The 23,207-nt window shown below is 44.3% G+C and overlaps 1 protein-coding gene across 2 annotated transcripts in view; it reads right to left on the bottom strand.

Moving 5' to 3' along the window:
* LOC115090341 (ATP-binding cassette sub-family A member 9-like) overlaps positions 1-23,207 on the bottom strand; it is a 306,577-nt gene that overhangs the window by 267,306 nt on the left and 16,064 nt on the right. For both annotated transcript variants that reach the window (XM_029599290.1, XM_029599291.1), the window contains exon 4: positions 2,579-2,676. In XM_029599290.1, the coding sequence (XP_029455150.1) occupies positions 2,579-2,676 (98 nt within the window). The remainder of the gene's footprint in view (positions 1-2,578; positions 2,677-23,207) is intronic.

Below are 23,207 nucleotides of genomic sequence, written 5' to 3'. Positions count from 1 at the left end.
TTTGTTCATTTAGACTGTACATTTCCCTGCGGGTGGTATGCTGTCATGAAGTCCAGGGTAATATCGAACTTTTTACACAGTGAATGCCAGTATTTTGCCATGAATTGTACTCCCCAGTCAGACAAGATGTGTTTGGGTAGGCCGTGTAAGCAAAACACATGGAGAGTAAAGAGTCGTGCTAGCTCCAGGGTGGAAGGGAGACTTGGAAGTGGGAAAAAGTGAGCCATCTTTGAGAAGCGATCAGTAATCACCCAGATTACAGCAGCACTATCTGAGAGGAGGAGATCCACTATGAAATCGGTGGACAAGTGAGTCCAGGATTCCTCGAGTGAAAGGCAGCCATAGCTGAGCTGCATGGGTTCATCTGAGCATGGAGAGGTGGTCAGAGGAATAACTTGTTGCTGGAGGTGACAGTCTATTCTCCCCATAAGGTCTATGAGTCCCTCCAGGGACTCTGATAGGATATGAGTTGCCAACTCCTTTGATCCTGGGGGACACGCCTTCCAGAAAATTACTGTGAAGGCAGTCTTCTCTCAAATTGAATCTGTGGCCAGGGTCCGGAATTTTATGGTGTACTCTGCTAACAACTGGATACCCTCGTGCAGGTGCAAGAGTTCCAAGTCCATAGTGGCCTGCCGGCCAGGCTTTTCAAAAACTTTCCTAAAAGCCGAGGTAAAGAACTGTAAGTCTGTCAGGAGAGGATTGGAGTGCTCCCAGAGAGGGAAAGCCCAGACCAGAGCCTTGCCATCCAGGAGGGAGAGTATAAATATGGTCTTCACAGTGTCATTGGGAAAGAGTGCCGCTTGAGCATAAAATGTATATAACACTGGTTTAGGAATCTCCAGCACTGTCTGGGATCCCTGGCATTCCAGGGGGTGGGGGGGAGCCAAAAGCTGCAGAATAGGATAATTCGGTGCAGCAGATGCAGATGGTGCAGCTAGTATCTCTACTGGTACAGCTGAAGCCGAGGCTGTGTCCAGGCATGTGGTAAGTCGCTGTATGGAAGCTGCTAGGAGTTCCAGGAACCGCTGCTGCTTGTGAAGCCTGTGAGCAAGACCCGGAATGGCCTGGAGAGTGGTGGCGTCTGCCAAGTCCATGGCTTTAGCAATCTTGGACAGAGGTGGAGTTGGTGCAACCTGCAGGGAAGAGCCCTGCAGGTCCTCAACATCGGCTGGCACAGCTGGTTGTAGCAGAGGCCCAACTGGAGCTTCACCTAGACCAGTCCTTGTTCTCCTTAGGTTGAGCCCTCGGGTGCCAGGGCTGACGTTTTAGGCGGGGGCCTCTGCTGATTAGCTGGATGTCTGTGGAAATGGTTGGTCATAGGCCAGAGTCCTGGGTAAGTGAGGTTCAGGCGAAATCGGAGACAGGTAGTGGTCAAGGCAGGCAGCATTTGGACATGGTCAGGTGTCAGGCAGTGGTCAGTGATAGGCAGTGTTCATGTTTAGCCATGAGCTTGACAGTGGTCAGTGGCAGGCGGAATTCAAGCATACTCGAGAGTCAACAGGCCAAAGTCAGAACCAGAAATCCGTCTGAGGGGAAGGCAGGTTGGGTATGCAGGCAGGGAGGCGAGAAGCAGCACAGGCGGGCAAGCAAGACACGGAAGATACTGAAGAACTGAAGACTGACCAAAAGATGAGGACAAAGACCAGAAACTGAAGAGATGAGCACCAGGAACCTAGAAATGAAGACCAGGAACATAGGCAGAAACAATGAGGCAACTTACTCTATTTCACAGTAGCAGAACTATTGTCAAGGTGTCTTTATGCAGGGGAACTGCCCTTTTATGGGGCAGCATCGATGACATCATCTGTAGGGGCTACAGAGAACTTCCCACCGTGGTCCCTTTAAATCTGGCAGAGTGTTGCGTGCGTTCCCCTAGGAATGGCACAGCGCGTGAGGACCGGCGTCATAGGGAGCAGAGGCAGTTTGAGCGTGGCAGCCTGCTACGCATCCTGTCAGGGGCCTTCCCTGGCATTGATGTTCTCCCCACCAGGCTCGGGGCTGGAGGTAAGCACGGCGGTGCACAGGGTAGGCCCAGAGACCACCAAACGCAACACCCACCACATTAAAAATAGCTAGTGCAATCTATGCTGGTCTCCTGTCATGATCAGGCAGTAATTTTACAGTAGACAGCCAAGACGTGAAGCATTCTGGTATTCCCATGGGCAAAGAAAAGCAGTTGATAAATCTGAACAAGTGATTTGGTATTTGAATCAGAGTCACTCTTGCCTTGCCTTGGGGAGGCAGCTGAAAAATGAGAATTGTAACTGTGTCCAGGCTCAGTCAAAATATTGTGAACCAGATCGCGCAAGTTCCAATTCAACTCAGGCCACATTAAATTAATCAGCAGAGGCCCCTGCTCCTAAAAGGAGGCTCAAATTTAATGGGAATAAGAAAAATATGATCACTTCTCTCTCTCCTTCTTTCCATTTATCTGCCCACCATCTATCCATCTTCATCTGTCTCATTATCCATCTCATCTATCTTAACAGTAGTATTAATTACTAAATTACTTTCATGCTACGTTTTTGTTAGGAGTAATAGAGGGGCACCTCAGTGAAGCCCGAGTTATTCTTACTTGAATTATAACAGCGTCAATGCTTGCTTGCAGCGAAGTGAAGCCTTTCAACCAGTACTTTGTACCAGAACAGTATTCTGAGACATTTATGCAATAGCCTGTAGGAAACATGAATTGTCAAAAACCTCCCCTGTAACTGGACTCAATGACAGAACCATAGCCAGAGTTCACAACAGTTAAACATACTAGAAAAACGGATGGCAGTGGCGGCAGGAAGATAGGTAGGGGGAAAGGGGGAAGGACCAACCACAGAAATAGTGTTATCTTCTATGTCATCTCTTCAGCTTTCCATGCATGAAAAAGAACAAATATAATACTAGATCAGCCGAGCTGTGAAATACAATCAAATCAGAATTCAATGGTGCATGGTGGTGCATTCAGGGGTGCGTAACCCATTACCACAGTTAGCAATACAAACATTCAAACTTTAGGTGTTACTTGAAAAATGTAATAAAAATATATTTAAAAAAATAATAACAAATATGCAGCATTTCAATTGAAATTAACTTGCCTTGTGATTTAAACTACTCTGTAGCAATTTAAAATCTATTGATTTGTCTTCAACATTTTAATTCACTACATACTTGTTTTAAAAATTTATAATCAAATGCTTCGTACAGTTGCCATTAGGCCAAGAAACATGTCAGCACCTCTGCTTTTCTTTTTCCTCTTATGGTCGTAGGGTCACAATTCTTTCGTGGATTAGTGTATATTGTACCTCTTAATCAAGATGGATAAAAGAAAAGCAATTACAAATTGTAATAGAAAACTAAACCTACATTACCAGGTTGCATCCAAAGCCAACATTGTAACAGAATCAATATAAGATTCTTTCATCCTAGCCAAAAGTGGTTGTTGCCCAAACAACCAGCCTTCTGGGTTCCTGATGTAACCTTCCAGATAGACTTGGCTACATGAGCTCCTGTATTCCAACTAATACTATGGATGGTAGCAGAATATTCCACATTAATTTCCTGGGGGTAAGGACAGTAAAGAAATCTCTTAAGAGTTTTCAGAAATCAGGTGGCCAATCAAATTGTCCTAATTCAAACTGATGCCCTCACTGCTTGGATTTTGAAAGGGAAGTGATATGCTCCTATGATCTCCCAGATAAAGAGGTAGATATTAAAAACATACGCACGTGCGAACAAAAGTACACCGGATTTTATAAGATACGCACGTAGCCGCGCGTATCTTATAAAATCCGGGGTCGGAGGGCGCAAGGCTGCACAAAATCGGCAGCCTGTGCGCGCCGAGCCGCGCAGCCTTCCTCCATTCCCTCCGAGGCCGCTCTGAAATCGGAGCAGCCTCGGAGGGAACTTTCCTTCCGCGTCCGCCAACCTTCCACTCCCTTCCCCTCCCTTCCCCTATCTACCCCACCCCCCAGCCCTACCTAAATCCCCCCCCTACCTTTGTTGGGCAAGTTACGCCTGCTTGAAGCAGGAGTAACTTGCGTGCGCTGCCTTGCCATCCCCTGGCACAGGCTGCAGTGCTGGGGGACTCGGGACCGCCCTCCTGGCCCGCCCCTGAACCCGGCGCCACGCCCCCGGACCCGCCCCGGACCGCCCCTTGGCCCCGGACATGCCCCCTCCCGCCCCTTTTATGAAGCCCCGGGACTTATGCGCGTCCCGGGGCTTTGCGCGCGCCGGTGGCCTATGCAAATTAGGGGGTAGATTTTATAATTTTGCGCAAGCGCGTACTTTTGTTTGCGCACCAGACGCGAACAAAAGTACGCTTGATTTTATAAGATACGTGCGTAGCCGCGCGTATCTTATAAAATCCGGCGTCGGCGCGCACAAGGTGGTGCACATTTGTGCAACCTATGTGCGCCGAGCCTGGCGCGCGCTGCCTGTTCCCTCCGAGGCCGCCCCGAAATCGGAGCGGCCTCGGAGGGAACTTTCTTTCCACCCCCCCCCCCCGCACCTTCCCCTCCCTTCCCCTACCTAACCCACCCCCCAGCCCTATCTAACCCCCCCTACCTTTGTTGGCAGATTTATGCCTGCTGAAAGCAGATGTAAATCTGCGCGAGCCAGCCGGCTGCTGGCGCGCCATCACCCAACCCGGGGGCTGGTCCGGAGGCTTCGACCACGCCCCCGGGCCGGCGCCACGCCCCCAGTCCCGCCCCGAATCGCCCCCTGGCCCCGGACACGCCCCCTCCCCGCCCCTTTTACGAAGCCCCGGGACTTACGCGCATCCCGGGGCTGTGTGCGCGCCGGCGGCCTCTGCAAAATAGGCGTGCCGGCGCGCGAGGGCCCTGCGCGCGTAAATCCAGGGCATTTAAAATCCGGCCCTAGGCGCGCAGGCTCGCGAGTACCCTGCGCGCGTAAATCTGGCCGGATTTACACGCGCAGGGCATTTAAAATCCGGCCCTAGGTGCGCAGGCGCACAAGTACCCTGCGCGCGTAAATCCAGCAGGATTTACACACGCAGGGCTTTTAAAATCTAGCCCAATGTGTTTCAAGTACTTTTGGTTTCTAGGAAGGATTCCAATGGAAGATCTTATCCTTGTAAACGGAGAGGTTTTTCTGTCTGGTGTGCCAACAAGTCCCTAGACCCCAGTTACTGTCCCACACTAAAACTGCTTAACTAAATTCTCAAAATCAACTCTGTTAGGGTACATTTCAGTGCAATAGTCCTTTACTACCATCATGTAGAAGGCAGGCCACTTTACATGTTGGAGGCTATGGGGCGGATTTTAAAACGCCCGCGCGCGCCGGCAGCCTATTTTGCATAGGCTGCCGGCGCGCGTAAAGCCCCGGGACGCGCGTAAGTCCCGGGGCTTTCGAAAAGGGGCGGAAGGGGGCGTGTCCGGGGGCGTTCCTGAAACGACGCGGCGTTTCGGGGCGTGCCGCAGCATTTAGGGGGCAGGCCCGGGGGCGTGGCGCTGGCCCGGGGGCGTGGTCGAGGCCTCCGGACCAGCCCCCGGGACCGGAGGACCGAGCGGTGCTGCCGGCCAACAAAGGTAGGGGGGGGGTTTAGATAGGGCTGGGGGGGTGGGTTAGGTAAGGGAAGGGAGGGGAAGGTGGGAGGAGGGCGGAGGGAACAGGCAGCTCGCGCTGGGCTCGGCGCGCGCAAGGGAGTGCACAAATGTGCACTCCCTTGCGCGCGCCGACCCCGGATTTTATAAGATACGCGCGGCTACGCGCGTATCTTATAAAATCCAGCGTACTTTTGTTCGCACCTGGAACTGTTTGCACTGTTACTCGTCTCCTCCTGCTTGTGTTACTCTAGGTGCGAGTCCTTTCTGGGGTGGGGGGAGCTGATGCTTATTGCCCAAGCAGTGTTGTGAATCTCTTAACAGTGTGTGTCCACCTTTCCAGTGATGTGAAATGTGCTGCTGACCTGGGACAGATGAGCTGGACACAGAACTGGGTGTCAAATAATATTTTACTGATTTTATAAAACTAAAACAATGCCCAGTTATCAATAAACTGAAGTTCCAGCTGTATGTCCTCCTCTCTGTGTAAGTATCTCTGGCTCAGGTTCCTCGGGTGATTCTTACTACTCCTGCCTGAGAGTGTAAAAGGCCCAGTCTCTGGGGAGAAAGCCTACTCCGTGTGGAATCCCTTTAAAACAAAGAACAATCCTGAGTCCAAAGTTGTTTTTTAGGGGGTTTTTTTTCACTTAGCCTATGCCTGTGTCCAGGGAGGAGATCCAGAGATGGGTCTCCTATTCTGTTTTTCTTTCTTTCTTCTCCAATCTCAGTCCTGTTAACCTTTCAGGGGGAAGAGGCTGTGGATGACAGAGATCAGGCTATTGGGAGAGGAGGGATGACATAAACCTCCTCATACAAAAAGAGAAATCTTTCACTCAAATATCCAAAAACCCTCTGGGTTTCTACTGTCACTACAGTCCTTCTCTTCCCCGGCAGGAAGCAAGCAGGTCCTCAGTGACCCATCTCCGGATCCAGGGAATGACCATCTCCTGGAAGAACCCAGGCTTCACTCTCAAAGAAAAAATCTTCTTAAATAAGATCTCTGTTCTAAACTTGAGATAGATCCTTAACAAGCAGGGAGTGCCTAGAAAGGACTTTCTTCCAAAAATATCCTCAGTCAAGCGATAGGCCTCACTCTGAAGGAAAACAGACTCTACAAGCCCCTCACTCCAAATCCTGAACTCAAATGCCACACTTAAACTACTCCTAGCCCCCACTTATAGATAAAGGTCCACCCATTAGACAGTAATGGGGGAGGTGCTGAAAAGTGGTGTATCCATTTCCAAATAACTCCTAAATGGTAGTAAACTAGGGCTATGTAGTGGCTGTCCCAAGGATCGCCATGCAGAGAAAGAGGGAAGCATTTTAACATTATCTTATTTTAAATAATTATACATTAGTTCAAGACACACAAATATATATATATATAGATATAAAAACATTCCCTTTTATACTTTTAGGAGTTGATGTTCCCAGCATTCCCTTTCTCAGCTGCTCTGCACATTTGCTGTCCATCATTATTCTAATCCCAATTCATCACGCAGGGTGATGGGGATTTGTCTAATTGCTGGCCACAATTAGCCAACCTCAGTTAGTAAAAGAACTGTCAGGTAAGAAAGGCCGCAGAGAGGGAAGATGACTATGACACCTGCTTCAAATGCTGTTATGGTTAGAGAGTCCTCTCTGGGAACTATGGTCATTATTGTTTCTAAAGGCTATGCAGATGTTTATACTAAAACCAAAAATGCTTATACACTGAACCCATGCGAACTGTTAGTCAAGGTCAGATGACAAACTGGAAGTTGAAGGTCATGGGTGTGACATTTACCAAATAGCACCAAGATTTGAGAAGTAGATGTGCTTAACTGTGATAAGAACAATAAGAGGGAGGAGGGTTCATCCCTGCTCCAAGTAGTGTTAGAAAAAGTTCTATAAAGATAAGCAGAGCTGTAAGAATATCAGCATCACTGTTACTTGTCAGACTTCCAGAGCTGACAGCACGGACAGATTTCTTGGGCCCATTCCAATTTTCAATAGGAATGTAAGATTTGCTGTCTTTAAATGCATCTTTTAATATTTTTCTGGTAGTTATTATTATTTGCTCGCAATCAGCTCTTTTGTATTATCCTTTTGCTTCTCAAGTGCTCAAATAAACTTACCATCAATATCTGGATCCTGGTGTACTGACTCAGTGACCACCTGGACAAAATGGTCAGACAGATGATGAAATGCTAAGAGAAATCAGGGAAGCAAACCAATTTGGCAGTGCAATAATAATGGGAGATTTCAATTACCCCAATATTGACTGGGTAAATGTAACATCAGGACATGCTAGAGATATAAAGTTCCTGGATGTAATAAATGATTGCATCATGGAGCAATTGGTTCAGGAACCAACAAGAGAGGGAGCTATTTTAGATCTAATTCTTAGTGGAACACAGGATTTGGTGAGAGAGGTAACTGTGGTGGAGCCACTTGGCAACAGTGATCATAACATGATCAAATTTAGACTAATAACTAGAAGGGGACAATAAGTAAATGTACAGCTCTAACACTAAACTTTCAAAAGGAAACTTTGATAAAATGAGGAAAATAGTTAGACAAAAACTGAAAGGTGCAGCTGCAAAGGTTAAAAGTGTTCAACAGGCTTGGACATTGTTTAAAAATACAATCCTAGAGGCACAGTCCATATGTATTCCACGCATTAAGAAAGGTGGAAAGAAGGCAAAACGATTACTGGCCTGGTTAAAAGGTGAGATGAAAGAGGCTATTTTAGCCAAAAAAATCATCCTTCAAAAATTGGAAGAAGGATCCATCTGAAGAAAATAGGATAAAACATAAGCATTGTCAAGGTAAGTGTAAAACATTAATAAGACAGGCAAAGAGAGAATTTGAAATGAAGTTGGCCATAGAGGCAAAAACTCATAATAAAACCTTTTTTAAATACCTCCAAAGCAAGAAACCTGTGAGGGAGTCTGTTGGACCATTAGATGACCGAGGGGTTAAAGGGGCCCTTAGGGTAGATAAGGCCATTGCAGAAAGACTAAATGAATTCTTAGCTTCCGTGTTTACTAATTAGGATGTTGGGGAGATACCAGTTCCAGAAATGGTTTTCAGGGGTGATGAATCAGACGAGCTGAACAAAATCACTGTGAACCTGGAAGATGTAGTAGGCCAGATGGACAAACTAAAGAGTAGCAAATCACCTGGACCGGATGGTATGCATCCTAGGGTACTAAAGAAACTCAAAAATGAAATTTCTGATCTATTAGTTACAATTTGTAACCTAGCATTAAAATCATCCATTGTACCTGAAGACTGGAGGGTAGCCAATGTAACCCCAATATTTAAAAAAGGCTCCAGGGGCGATACAGGTAAATATAGACCAGTGAGCCTAACTTCAGTGCCAGGAAAAATAGTGGAAACTATTCTCAAGATCAAAATCGTAGAGCATATAGAAAGACATGATTTAATGGAACACAGTCAACACGGATTTACCCAACGGAAGTCTTGCTTCATTTTTTTGAAGGGGTTAATAAACATGTGGATAAAGGTGAACCGGTAGATGTAGTGTATTTGGATTTTCAGAAGGCATTTAACAAAGTCCCTCACGAGAGGCTTCTACGAAAAATAAAAAGTCATGGGATAGGAGGCGATGTCCTTTCGTAGATTACAAACTAGTTAAAAGACAGGAAACAGAAAGTAAGACTAAATGGTCAATTTTCTCAGTGGAAAAGGATAAACAGTGGAGTGCCTCAAGGATCTGTACTTGGATCGGTGCTTTTCAATATATATATAAATGATCTGGAAAAGAATACGACTAGTGAGGTTATCAAATTTGCGGATGATACAAAATTATTCAGAGTAGTTAAATCACAGCGGATTGTGATACATTACAAGAGGACCTTGCAAAACTGGAAGATTGGGCATCCAAATGACAAATGAAATTTAATGTGGACAAGTGCAAAGTGTTGCTTATAGGGAAAAATAACCCTTGCTGTAGTTACACGATGTTAGGTTCTATATTACCACCCAGGAAAAAGATCTAGGCATCATAGTGGATAATACTTTAAAATCGTCAGCTCAGTGTGCTGCAGCAGTCAAAAAAGCAAACAGAATGTTAGGAATTATTAGTAAGGTAATGGTTAATAAAACAGAAGATGTCATAATGCCTCTATATCGCTCCATGGTGAGACCACACCTTGAATACTGTGTAAATTCTGGTCGCCGCATCTCAAAAAAGATATAATTGCGATGGAGAAGGTACAGAGAAGGGCAACCAAAATGATAAAGGGGATGGAACAGCTCCTCTATGAGGAAAGGCTGAAGAGGTTAGGGCTGTTCAGCTTGGAGAAGAGACGGCTGAGGGGGGATATGATAGAGGTCTTTAAGATCATGAGAGGTGTTAAATGAGTTGATGTGACTCGGTTATTTACACTTTCGAATAATAGAAGGACTAGGGAGCATTCCATGAAGTTAGCAAGTAGCACATTTAAAACTAATCGGAGAAAATTCTTTTCCACTCAACGCACAATAAAGCTCTGGAATTTGTTGCCAGAGGATGTGGTTAGTGCAGTTAGTGTAGCTGGGTTCAATAAAGGTTTGGATAAGTTCTTGGAGGAGAAGTCCATTAACAGCTATTAATCAAGTTTACTTAGGGAATAGCCACTGCTATTAATTGCATCAGTAGTATGGGATCTTCTTAGTGTTTGGATAATTGCCAGGTTCTTGTGGCCTGGTTTGGCCTCTGTTGGAAACAGGTTGCTGGGCTTGATGGACCCTTGGTCTGACCCAGCATGGCAATTTCTTATGTTCTTATGTTCTTATATTGCATGTTTGTTTATGTATCGGAGAAGCCACAAGGTATAGAAGCCCCTCGGTATTTCCCTTTTTCCTGAGAATTAGCCCCAAGTTAGGCCTGTGGAAGTACAGGCAAGCCTCTCGGTAAATTGTGTGCGAGTGTGTGTGTGGCCTGAATCCAGAACACAGAGCCATGAAACGATTCTTGGACAGAGGTTTAGTTAATATATCTGCCACCATGTTCTCTGTGGGGCAGTATGTCAGCTTATCTAGCCCCTTCTCATACATATCCCTCACATAGTGTATTTTTATGTCTACAAGTTTCATGCTTAGCTTGATTTGTTTTGTGTTCACCGTTTGATACACCCTAGACTGTCTTCAAAAAGATGTACTGAGGCTGGTTGATTGATCCCAAAATCCAAGAATAACATATACAGCCATGCAAATCCTCTGACAGCTTGCTCTGCAGCACAGTACTCTGCCTTATAAAGAAGACCGATCTGGGTTTATCCCAGGGCGAATGAGATCAGACAATGTGAGGAAATTTTTAGATCTTATATGGTGGGTGCGTGAACAACAACTCCCAACTGTTCTCACAATAGACGCTGAAAAGGCATTTGTCTTGGTCCATTGGCCATTCCTATTTAAAGTGCTGGAAAAAATTAAATTTGGGTCATATTGACTGGTTGAGTCATATTGACTGGTTGAGTCAATTATATTCAAACCCAGAGGAACGGGTAAAGGTTAATGGGTCTTATTCACCTACCTTCCTGGGGAACAAGGCAGGGCTGTCCTATGTCGCCCTTGTTGTTTGCGCTGTTCTTAGAACCTCTGGTGATTCGCATCAGGCAGGCAGAGCAAATTTCAGGAGTACAGGTGGGTGAGCGTGAGTTTAACCTCTCACTCTCGCTGTTTGCTGATGATGTATTATTTACCCTCACAGACCCCAAAAGATCGTTAGAGAAAGTAACTACAGAGACTTCAGTGCGGTCTCAGGATTTAGGTTAAATCTAGAAAAGTCAGACAATATCTCTGTCCCCAAAGAACAACCCCTTTCATTGAAGCAAAGGTTCTCCTTTAAATGGGCATCAAAATCTATTAAATACCTATAAATAGCAATTCATTAGATGAGCTGATTGACTTCAATTTCATACCCCTTATAAAATCTTTTTACCAGGACATAGACATTTGGTCAGGTTATACCCTTTCTTGGTTTGGCAGAATAGCTTCGTTTAAAATGAACTTAATGTCACGGCTCAACTACCTCTTCCAATCTCTCCCGATATACTTATCCACAGATATTTTCAAAAGCCTTCAAAGGAGAATCTTTGCTTTTATTTGGAAGTGCAAATCCCCAAGGATCAAGAGATCTATTTACAAGCCCTTTTGTTTTCCAAACTAGATTATTGCAACACAATTCTCCTTGGTCTACCAGCTTCCACTATTAAACCAGTTCAGCTTCTACAAAATGCTGCAGCAAGATCATTCAACAACAGCAAAAGATCTGACCACATTACCACAATTCTCAAGGAGCTACATTGGTTACCGCTCCCCTACAGAGTTTAATATAAAGCCTTATCCCTCATCCATAAAGCATTATATAACAACAAAACGGAATGGATGGATGTAGTACTTCATTTCCAAATTTCACAGAGAAATCTACGCTCCGCTAACACTGGTCTTCTCACAACTCTTTCCCCAAAATTAGCCCACCTCAACTCAACCAGAGAATGTGCTTTCTCAATAGCCGGACCACTCCTATGGAACAGCCTTCCCACTGACCTAAGGCTTGAGCCGACATCACAAACTTTAAAAAAAACAAAACAAAAACATGGCTCTTTAAAAAGGTATTCACAACATAATGAGAAAATCACCACTCAACTCTCCCATACCCACCCCTATCTCCTCCACAATATACCCAATCTTAAATCCATCCCTATCTGTCTAATACACACCTACACCAATCCTATTATTAATCAAATTGCACAGAATACCTCTCCTCTACACACCTAAATGCACATAAGATAAACCTCTCTCTCAAATCTTTTTGTTACCTAATTTATTTGCTTCTTCTATTTCTCTTTCTTTCCCTTATCTGTTAATTAAATCTCCCTCCCTTTGTTTTACTTTCTCATTTACCACTTTCTATTGCAATGTAATGTTTTTCTTTATCAAATCGTTATATGTAAACCAATGTGATGACATATGTTGAATGTCGGTATATAAAAACAAATAAATAAATAAACATAAATTACAGTGGGGACTGAGTGTGCCAAATGTCTCTTGGTATTTTGCTGCAGCGCAGATTAGAGCCATTGTAGATTGGCATAAAATAAAGACTGAGAAGCAATGGGCATGGTTGGAATCTGTGATGGTGGGAGGGATTCCCCTTCATTTTCTAGCGTGGCAACCACGGTCAACCTGGCCACAGATAAAAAAAATTGGCCTTCCTCGGTAAACACCACAATAAAAATATGGCTTCAATGGAAGGCAAAATTGGTCCCCGCAGGTATTTTTACAAGTCCAGTATAAATTACAATATTCGACTCACTGCGGGATGATCCTCACTGTGGGATGATCCTTACTTTCTTATAAACAATGGTTGGATAAGGGAGTGGTGACTTTTGAAAAGCTAAGGGGAGACCAAAAGATGGCTTCCTTTTATGAATTACAAGACACATTTCTCTTTGATCCCAGGGAGATCTTCCACTCCCTACAGATCCAACACTTTCTGGTGACTGAGAAAACTCCATTTGAACACTTGTGCGACCAGGCTGACACATTGAAAAAGACCCTCTCCCTGATATACAGGTTCCTAAATCAGGATCAGTTGGGGAAAACCTCCTATATAAAGGCATGGGAACAAGATTTGGGGAAAGAAGTCACAGAGGAGATTTGGGACTTAATCTATTTAAATGTCAAAAGATGCTCTATTTCAGCTCTTGCACAAGACAATAATTACAAGCCCATGATGAGATGGTATCATCACCCCAGAAAGGATTGCTAGGTTTGTACCATTGTATTCAAACTGATGTTGGAAAGGATATGGGAGTATTAGACCTTATATACATATGTGGTGGCAATGCTCAAGGGTTGGCGACCTGTGGAAAAGTATATTTAACTGGCTTCCAACTTAATTGGGCTGATGGTAGATCCCAATCCGGAACAAGCGTTATTAAGTGTCCCACTTGATAGGCCTGATTCGGAGAACTCTATGTTCCAACAATTGATGCTGGCAACGAGTTGTGCCCTTGCATACAGTTGGAAGTCTGAGAGAGCTCCTATGATTGATGAGGAGAAACAGAGGCTAAATAAGATTTGCCTATTAGCCAAATTGACCACCATAAAAGATAAAACCTTAACAAACTATTATAATAATATTTGGATGCCCTGGATTAAGGATCAGAAATTAGCTTTAGGCCCATTATAATATAACAGTTGTTTAGAAATATAACATGTTAATAAGTCTAAATCATGTGTTATACTTTAAGTATCTTGTCAGATTGAGCAACCAATGCAGTCATCAAAGTGCGTGACTTATTATGAGTATGGTCTGGAATGAGATGGTACGAGGGGAGGGAAGGGGGAGGGTTAAGAGTGGGAGGAAGAAAAGGGAAGAATTGATAACGATGCACAACTCGAGAATATCCAGTAAAGTTTTAATCAGGTTTATTGAAAAACTTTGTACAGTGCTAGCTTTACTATGAAATCTGAATTCTTGTAAAGTTTTAGGTGTTTAACATTGTTTATCAAAAAAAATTACAATTTGAAAAAAAAAAAAAGAGCAGGGTACTTTTTATGAAAGTGCGGCTGAATATTTGGGGTTTTTTTGCTAAGGGACCTACAATCCTGCACCCACGATTCCAAACCGTCGGTACACTTGCAAAAAGCTTGGTACTGATGATAAAGACATTGGGGTAGATTTTTAAAAAAAGCGCGATCGCGTACTTTTGTTGGCGCACCAGGCGCAAACAAAAGTACGCTGGATTTTATAAGATACGCGCGTAGCCGCGCGTATCTTATAAAATCCTGGATCAGCGTGCGCAAGGCTGCCGATTTTGGGCAGCCGGCGCGCGCCGAGCCGCGCAGCCTGCCTCCGTTCCCTCCGAGGCCACTCCAAAATCGGAGCGGCCTCGGAGGGAACTTTCTTTCGCCTTCCCCTCACCTTCCCCTCCCTTCCCCTACCTAACCCACCCCCCCGGCCCTATCTAACCCCCCCCCCTACCTTTATCGATGGATTTACGCCTCCCAGAGGGAGACGTAAATCCACGCGCGCCGAGACCCGACCCGGGGGCGGTTCCGGAGGGCGCGGCCATGCCCCCGCAACGCCCCGGGCCGAAACCACGCCCCCAGGCCTGCCCCCGAAATGCCGCATCCCGCCCCAAAAACGCTGCGTCGTTTGGCCCCGCCCCAACACGCCCCCTTCAGAAAACCCTGGGACCTACGTGCGTCCCGGGGCTCTGCGCGCGCCGGTGCGCCTATGCAAAATAGGCGCGCCAGCGCACAAGGCCCTGCTCACGTAAATCCGGGTGGATTTACGCGAGCAGGGCTTTTAAAATCCGCCCGTTAAAGTTTTCACCTTTTCAATCTAAGTGCTTTTGGCAGTTGAATGACTCACTCCTGAGGGATGAGAATGTGTGTGGTAAAATCAAACATGAGATATAGGAATACCTGGCTATAAATGATAATGGGGACGTTTCGGAGGCCACCTTGTGGGAAGGATTAAAGTGTGTGATGAGAGGCAGATTGATTATGTGGGCCTCTTTAGCTAAAAAGAAAAGGTATGCTCTGGCTGTGGTTTTAAGGAAGACGGAGGAGGGCTTGGTGCAGGTCCTTACTCAGTTAGAGAAAGTGCGGACCTAGCTAAAGTCCCTGTCTTAGATGAAATTGATTATCAAATGACCCTAGTTAACCAAACTTATTTTGAGCATGGGAACAAACCATCTCTGCTGTTAGCACTCAAGCTGAAGAGGAAGGTGGCCCGGTCCCAAGTAATGGGGCTCAAGATACCTGACCCTAGTAAGATCTTACAGAGTTTTAAGGAGTTTTATCAGGAAGAGGGATGGATCTGGATTGAGGATATAGATATCTGTCTGGCAGGAGTCAATCTGCTGAGTCTATCGCCAGTAGAATGGGAGGCATTAAATAAGGAGATCATTGCCTTTGAGACAGAAGCTGCCATTAAAAAATTAAAGTTAAATACGTCACATGGACTGGATGGGCACACTGCCCAATGTCAAGAGATTTTCAAGTATATTGGTGGAGCCCTTAAGGCTATGTTCAATAGTTTAATTGGAAGTGGTTATCTCTCTCCCTCAATGCATTTAGTGGGTATTATAGTTATTCTGAAGGAGGAAAGATATTGTACTAACTGTGAGTCCTACAGGCCTATTTCGTTGCTTAATATTGATGTGAAGCTCTTTCTGAAAATACTGGCTGACAGATTGGCTGGGTTATGCCACTATTAATACACAAGGATCAATCTGGTTTTATAACGGGGTGAAGTACCTCAGATAATATTAGGAGAGTTTTTAATTTAATATGCACCTCAGGAGAATTGAAGTAGGAGGCTCTTCTCCTTGCCATCGATGCAGAGAAAGCCTTTGACAGGGTGAAGAGGGCTTTTATGTATAGAGCACTGGTAAATTTGAGTTGGGGGAAAATTTCTATAAATAGGTCCAAAAGCTCTATGACTCTCCTCAGGCATGTGTGAAGATAAATGAGGGATATTCTGAAAGTTTTGCCTTGGGGTGGGAACTAGGCAGGGCTGTCCACTGTCACTGCTCCTCTTTGCATTAGCGATGGAACCATAGCTGAAAAGATCAGACAAAGTGTGGATATCAGGGGAATCAAAGTTGGAGAAGTAGATTATAAAGTCTCCCTTTTTGCAGATGACGTGCTGTTTACTTTGTCTAATACTTTGATCTCGTTTCCAATTTTGGTAAAGGAGCTTGGACAATGTGGGGCGGTTTCTGGATTTAAAGTAAATATGAGTAAATCTGAAATACTAAATTTTTCTCTTGCTCCAGCCATGGTGGTGAGATCAAAAGGCAGTTTTCCTTTTTGATGGGCTCCTCATTATGTTAAATATTTGGGGGTGAAAATTAAAAATGTTTCCACTTTGGCCCAGTTGAACTACTCATCCTTAATTAGGGTGTCATGGTCAGATATGCATAAATGGTGTCAAACAAATCTATCTTGGTTGGATAGGTTGGTCGTTTTAAAAATGAAGGTATGGGAGGCATAAGGGTGCCACAGGTGGAAAATTATTATAAAGTGGGCAAGTTAGGGCATGTTTGGAATGGTTTCAAAGGGGGGGGGGCTTTGAAGCAATTGGTCTGTATTGAACAGTGTTTCCATACAACACCAATGCAGGCTCTGTTTTGAGTTAAGAAAGGTTCATAGTTGAGTAAGGATGTATGTAACCCATCTTCTGTAAGAACACTGGAGGTGTGGGCAACACTAAAAATGAAGATGCTCTCTTGGGAAAATTTTTCACCTCTGATGCTGATACGATATAATGAGGATTTTCGGATAGGATTAGAGAATGCTAGGTTTTAGAAATGGGAAAAACATGGTTTGGTTCAGCTGGGGCAGATTCTCCATCCACACGGTTGGGAGTCCTTTGCGAGTCTGAAGGAAAAGTATAATCTGGAAAGGGGCAATTTTATACATATTTGCAAGTCCGTAACTATATTTCAAGTATAGTGGGGAAGAGATGAGAGGGGAAGAGGCATTCTATATTTGAAACATATTGTATAAAAGGATTGCCTATTAAAGGGTTTATTTAAAAAATCTATAAATGGTTGAGTTATCCACCCAAGAATACCCTTCTTAATCATGAGAAGGACTGTGTTAAAGAATTAGGATGTTCTGATGATGATGTCATATGGAAAGATATTAGGGGCGGGTAGCGAAAACAATCTCAGTGCAGCTGGTGGAGAATTCTGTAAAAATATATTTGACATGGTACTAAACTCCAGCAGGCTTGAACGCCATGTTTCCTGATACAACAGATCGCTGTTGGAGGAATGGTGGGGACAGCGGATCAATGGGGCATGTGTGGTGGCTATGTCCAGTAATTGTTTCGCACTGGGATATGATTAATAGTTTGATTTTGGACATGATGGGTTTTCAAATGGATAAGGACCCTTTATCGTTTTTGCTTTCGGCCTCAATAGAGGGGATGCAGAGGAGGGCAGAACAGTTGATTACTCACATCTTAACCTCAGCAAGATGTGAAGTTGCAGCCCACTGAAGGATAAGAAGGCACCTGGCAAACTCTCAGTGTACAAAAGACTTGTATTCATTTATCAGATGGAGAATGTGACAGCCTTGATGCGGAATAAGATGGAGAAATTCCAAGCTGTTTGGTCAACATTTCAAACATTTTCCCCATAAGCACAAAATGGGAGAAAACCTTTAGTAAATGACCTCCGTGGTTGGCTGTCAAAAGTGAGACCTTCCTACTGAACTTAGAGTGGGGAGATGAGAGAGTGCTTCTCAGTAATTGTTGTTATTGTATATATGGAAAACTGTTGAATAAAAAAGAAAGAAAGAAAGAAGCAAATAGCTGAAATGGAATTATTTCTAACTACTCTGGATGAGGATGTATTTAGAGGTTAGGCTACATGGATTCAAAGTTCTCACCCAGACATAGAATAGTTAAATGCCACAGGCCAACCTCTGAGTGAACTCATATGGTTTGCACTGTGAAATGCTTATGAACAGGCAAGAATCTGTTTATTGTAGTTATTCCAGCAGTTCTATGGTGAGAAAGTAAGTGATTAACTGGTACTGAAACCTGAGAGTGAAGGCTACACGGCTGCACCTAAAACTGATAAGAACTCAGGAGGAGGGAACATTGCTGCTTTTCCCAAGCATTTAGGGGCAGATTTTAAAAGGCCCGCACATGCATCCATGTGCATGTGGTTCCCGGTGCACGCACATGAATGTGACTTTTATAACATGCGCGTGTCAACACATGCATGCCGGATTTTAATCTCCGCGAACGCATGTGCGGGTGGGTGGCCTCCTCTGTGTGCGGCGGGGGGGGGTTTAAAAGAATGACGTGGCGACACGATTGGGCCTTTGCCCAGTTCCCTAACCCTATCCTTCCTCCCTCTTCCCCTCTCCTCCCTGACCCCTAAACCTACCCTAGTTATCCCTAATTTTTTTGTTTTTATACTTACTGCTCCTCTGGGGCAGAATTAAACTTTGAGTGCCTGCCGGCTGCTGGTGCACACTTCCCCAGGATAGCATCCAAAGTGTGAAGGTTTTTCTCTTCTTCGTGCACTTGTGGTCTTGGAAAGAAGGTAGGTAATACAATGGATTGATTGATGTGGAAAGCCATGACAACTTTTGAAGGAAACTTCGGGTAAGTGCAGAGGACCACTCAATTGTGGAAGAACTGCATATATGGTGGATAGTGTGCCTGAGATTGGAGTTCGCTGACTCTTCTAGCTGAGGTAACAGTGACAAAGAATTCTATTTTCCATGTCAAAAACTTCAGAGAAGCTGTCTCTAGGCTCAAATGGCATCTTCTTCAGCTGAGAAAGGACAACATTCAAGTTCCATGGAATCACAGGTCTTTGTACCAGAGGTTTAACATTTAATAACGCTTTCATAAATCACGATACCAGTGAATGAGTAGAGATAGGTTTAGCATCCACTCAAACATGGTGTAATGCGCCACCTTTCTGACTCAGGCCTTATTATTTCTTCAGTAAGAGTACATCTCAGTGTTTTAGCTATGACCATGTGCCATGGACTGTAAATCCTTTGAGCTGTGATGAGATTTGTACTACCCAGTTGGCAAACCAGTTAGGACCCTTCTGACAACAGGCAGTCTCGTTCATGCAGGGAGCAAGGACTAGACTTCACCTGTACCAGCCTCTTCCCCTGCAGGTTGAGCTCTTGGTTTCTGAGACTAGCAGGACTTAGGCGAGAGTCCCGTAGGGCATGGTCAGGCAGCGTCAGTAGCCAGGCTAAGGTCAGGGCAAGCAGAGAGCAAATATATCGGTATCCAAGCAGAGGTTAGGGCAGGCAAAGATCAGATGAAGTCAGAATCCAGGCTGGGGTCAGGTAACCAGAAGACAGTCCATGAAGCAGAGCAAGGGCTGGAAGAGAGAAGGCACAGACAGGCAAAACAAGGACTGGAACAGGACAAGGCAAGGCAAAGAACAGGACTGGAACAAGGCAGGGCAAGGAGCAGGATGAGACCAGGCTGGAACAGGCAAGGAGCTAGACACGGCAAGACTGGAATAGGGCCATAGCAACACATCCTGCAGGCAAAGCATTAACTAATTTTAACCATTGTGTTACTATATGTAACTCCCCAAGTCTCTTGACCTTTATGTTTGCCTTGATTAAATTGTAAGTCTCTTCTGTGTTGTTTGTACAGCACTGTATAAATCAAGTAGCGCTATAAAAATGTTAAGTAGTAGTAATAGTAGTAGAATGCAGATCCCACTGCAGGTAGCAAATATGAAGTCGGGTTAGTTGGACCAAGTGGATGGCTGCTGCTATGTGACTAACACAACAAGGATTGGTCTGGTTGGAGAGCGCTGAGAGGTCAGCAGTTTGTAAATGAGAGATGTCATAGTATTTGCTCACTCTGATAGAAGAAATGTTCTCTCTTGTAGCAAGGTTGGTACTAAGTTTGAGTTCTCAAAGTTGACCAAAAAGCTCAACTTTTGTAGAAGATGAAATGTCTTGTGTAATGAAAACAGCACTTCTTCCTCTGAGCTCACTGTGATCAGGTACAGGAATACTTGAATCCCTTGATGACAGAGGTTTACCGCTACCAGTGCGAGGCATTTGGTAAAGACTCTTAGGGCAGCTGAAAGGCCAAACAGGAGTACCTTGTGTTGGTAGTGGGAAGAATTCACCTTGAGAAGATGATAGTGTCAGTGGGAAGGATGGATGGGTATATGAGCATATGCATCCTTCAATTTGAGAGCACACATCCATTCCTCTTTCTGAATGTAAGGGTGAATCACGCTGAGGGAATTCATTTTGAATTTCTCTCAGAGTAGATGTTTGTTCAAGTGTCTTACATCCAGAATGGGCTTCAATCCTCCAGACTTCTTGGGGATGAGGAAATATTGGGAGTAGAAGTCTTATTCATGTGGGACACAGGAACTGGTTCTATTGTCCATTATTGAAGAAGTGATTGTACTTCTAGGCAAAGCTGTGCAAAGTGAGAAAGATCTAGATTGAGAGTCAAGCAATGAGGAAGAGTTCGTGAGGATGTTTTGATGATGTATGCATTGACTGCATCGAGATTGTTAGTCCAGAAAAGGCAGAGAACCTGGGGTTTCTGATGCTATGTATTGATGAATCACGTATATTATGATGTGTTTAAGAGGCGCACATGGGCCATGATATATCATATGTTAAAAGTACTGAAACTTTGTGTGTTGAGTGCACCATTGTGATGTGTCAAGTGCCTTGGTGCACGGGGCATCGGGGTCCTTGGTGGGCCATAAATCAATTGCATCATGTCTTGCATCGAGCATGCCAACATGCTTTGCACCAATAGTGTTGATGCTGGTCACATCAATGGTGCTGATGCTCCATACTTCAAGGTCTTGTGTTTCTTTGATGCAGGCTCTGATGGCTCCAGCAAATGATGTTGCATCTTTTTCGATAACGAGTAATCCATCAGACCAACCCCTTTGGTTTTGGTCTGATGGGGGAGTTTTTGAGAAGCTCCTGCTCAACTTTTTTCCCAGCAAGGCAGAAGCCGCACTGTAGGAAGAGGATCTACTGTGACTCTGAAGAGATTTACACAGCTCCTCAATTCTACTTGCCCTAGACTGCTGGGACTATGGGGTCATCTGTGAGCAGGCATTATAGTTCGCATGATGGTAGCAGAACTCATGCCCATTCATGAGCGACATTACCTTGTCACAAATGCAGTTTCTGAAACAGCTCACAGTAGTTTTATTTTTGCCAGACATGTTGAAGGTGGCAAAGTTTTCCTGGAATTTTGTTTTATTAGCACTTAAAAGTGTTTTTGTCGGTGCTACAGAGGCAGGGAGGCAACTAGCAAAGACAAAAGATGAAGTATTGAAAAAGATGAAGTTTGAAGTTTTTAGTGAAAAATGTATCTGGAGAGACCAAGTATATGTCTGGCATGTGCTCAGACAAAAAAATGACTGACGAGGCTCATGAGGTAACTCCCACACATACTAAGTAGAGCTGAAAGCTAGTAGAGATAAGTCAGTCTACTTATGGACAAAATTACTATTATGATTTATACTTTTATTTTCAGCACAATTTTCAAAGCTATTTACACAGGTAATAGTGATTTTACTGGCATAAATTGGCTATCTGATCATTTCCCTCCCTGAATCCACCTAAAAGTATATGCATTTGGAAGCATATATGTTCCTGTGCATGTATTTTGGGTTGGCTTGAAAAATAATTCACATACATTGTATTTTCAAATCTATGCATGTTATCTACCACGGAAAAATCTATCTGCAGAAAACTGAAGGTGCGAAAGTCTGCAGGTACCTTGTAACCTTAGCAAATTTCAAATTTCAAAGGGAAAAAATATGTGTGTACGTTCTCTTAGAAATTTGGTGCAAAGTATCCTATAAAATTCCCCCTTTAAATAGAAAACAACCCCCCCTCTTCTCCCCCATCAAAAACATTTATTTGGGTATGCTATCAAAAAGCACTTTGATCTAGTCAACTCAAAAAGCTGCACAGGTGTGCAGGCCTGGATTTGTCAACAGGCACACCAGGCCTGTGCCTAGGGCAGCAAAAATCTAAGGGGCAGCAGGCTGGCTGAAGATTTGCTGCCTCTCAGCTGTGCTGAATCTCACTCATCAGAGAGCATCAGTCTGTTTCCTGATCTAGCCCCGCCCCTCCAGGCAGCATGCAGGGAACAGGAGATGAAAAGGATGAAACCTGCAGCAGACAGAGCAAAGGGGGATCATTTGGGGGAGATTCGGAGGGGCTGAGCAGAGATTACTGGAGATGGAAAGAGAGGCTGTGGGATGAGGGGGATCAGCTGGGAGAGTATGCCTGTGTGTGAAAGGGAGGGGAACAAGGGTAGGAGGCAGCATTATTTGTGTCTAAGAGAAGGGATTGGTGCCAAGTGTGTCGGTGTATGTCACACTGGGTTTAATATTAAAGAGGAGATGCAAGGAGGAGCTGGACCAGAGCGTGGTAGGGACACCTCCTTCCTTCTCCTCCCCACCCCACTCCAATTCAAATCCTCCCTCTCTTGATCTTGGATTCTCTCCCCCAGATCCTGGAACTTCCTTTCCTATCTCTCCCTTTCCCCCAGATCTTGGAATCCGCTCCCCTGTTCTCCCTGCTCCTTCTTTTCCTTTCTCAATGCAAGAATCTCCCATCCCAGAGCCTTAATCTTCACCCATCTCCCCCATCCCTAGTCCTTTTTTTTCCCTTCTCATGCTCCTCCACCTTTCCTTTCTCTTCTCCCTTTCTCTCCCCATCTCTGAAGTCCATTCCCTGGAGTGATGCTCGAGATCACTTTTCTTCGCAAATAAAAATAAAATTAATAATACCAATAAATATACTGTAAAACTAATTTATTTTTATAACGCAACACAAAAGATGGAGATTTTCGCCAATTTGCTTCAGAATTTTCTAACTTTTGTCATGGAATCTATTAATTTACTTATTATTTTTTTTATTTATTTGGGTTTTTTTATACCAATATTAAAAAAAAAAATCAGGTTGGTTTAGAGAGGAAAAACAAATACAATAAAATACATCGGTAAGAAAATGAAACAGAGCACACACATAATAAATAAACCAAAATATAAAAACTACATTCATACCCATGAGCTGCCACAGAAAATGAGGGGACTGTGTCTTAGATCTTCTGCTCCCTGTCGTCCAGACTTGGGAGGG

Source organism: Rhinatrema bivittatum, chromosome 4 (genome assembly GCF_901001135.1).
Source record: "Rhinatrema bivittatum chromosome 4, aRhiBiv1.1, whole genome shotgun sequence".
Taxonomy (NCBI): Eukaryota; Metazoa; Chordata; class Amphibia; order Gymnophiona; family Rhinatrematidae; genus Rhinatrema; species Rhinatrema bivittatum.
Note: the sequence above shows the minus strand (reverse complement) of the source record. Positions and strands in the feature narration are given on the sequence as shown.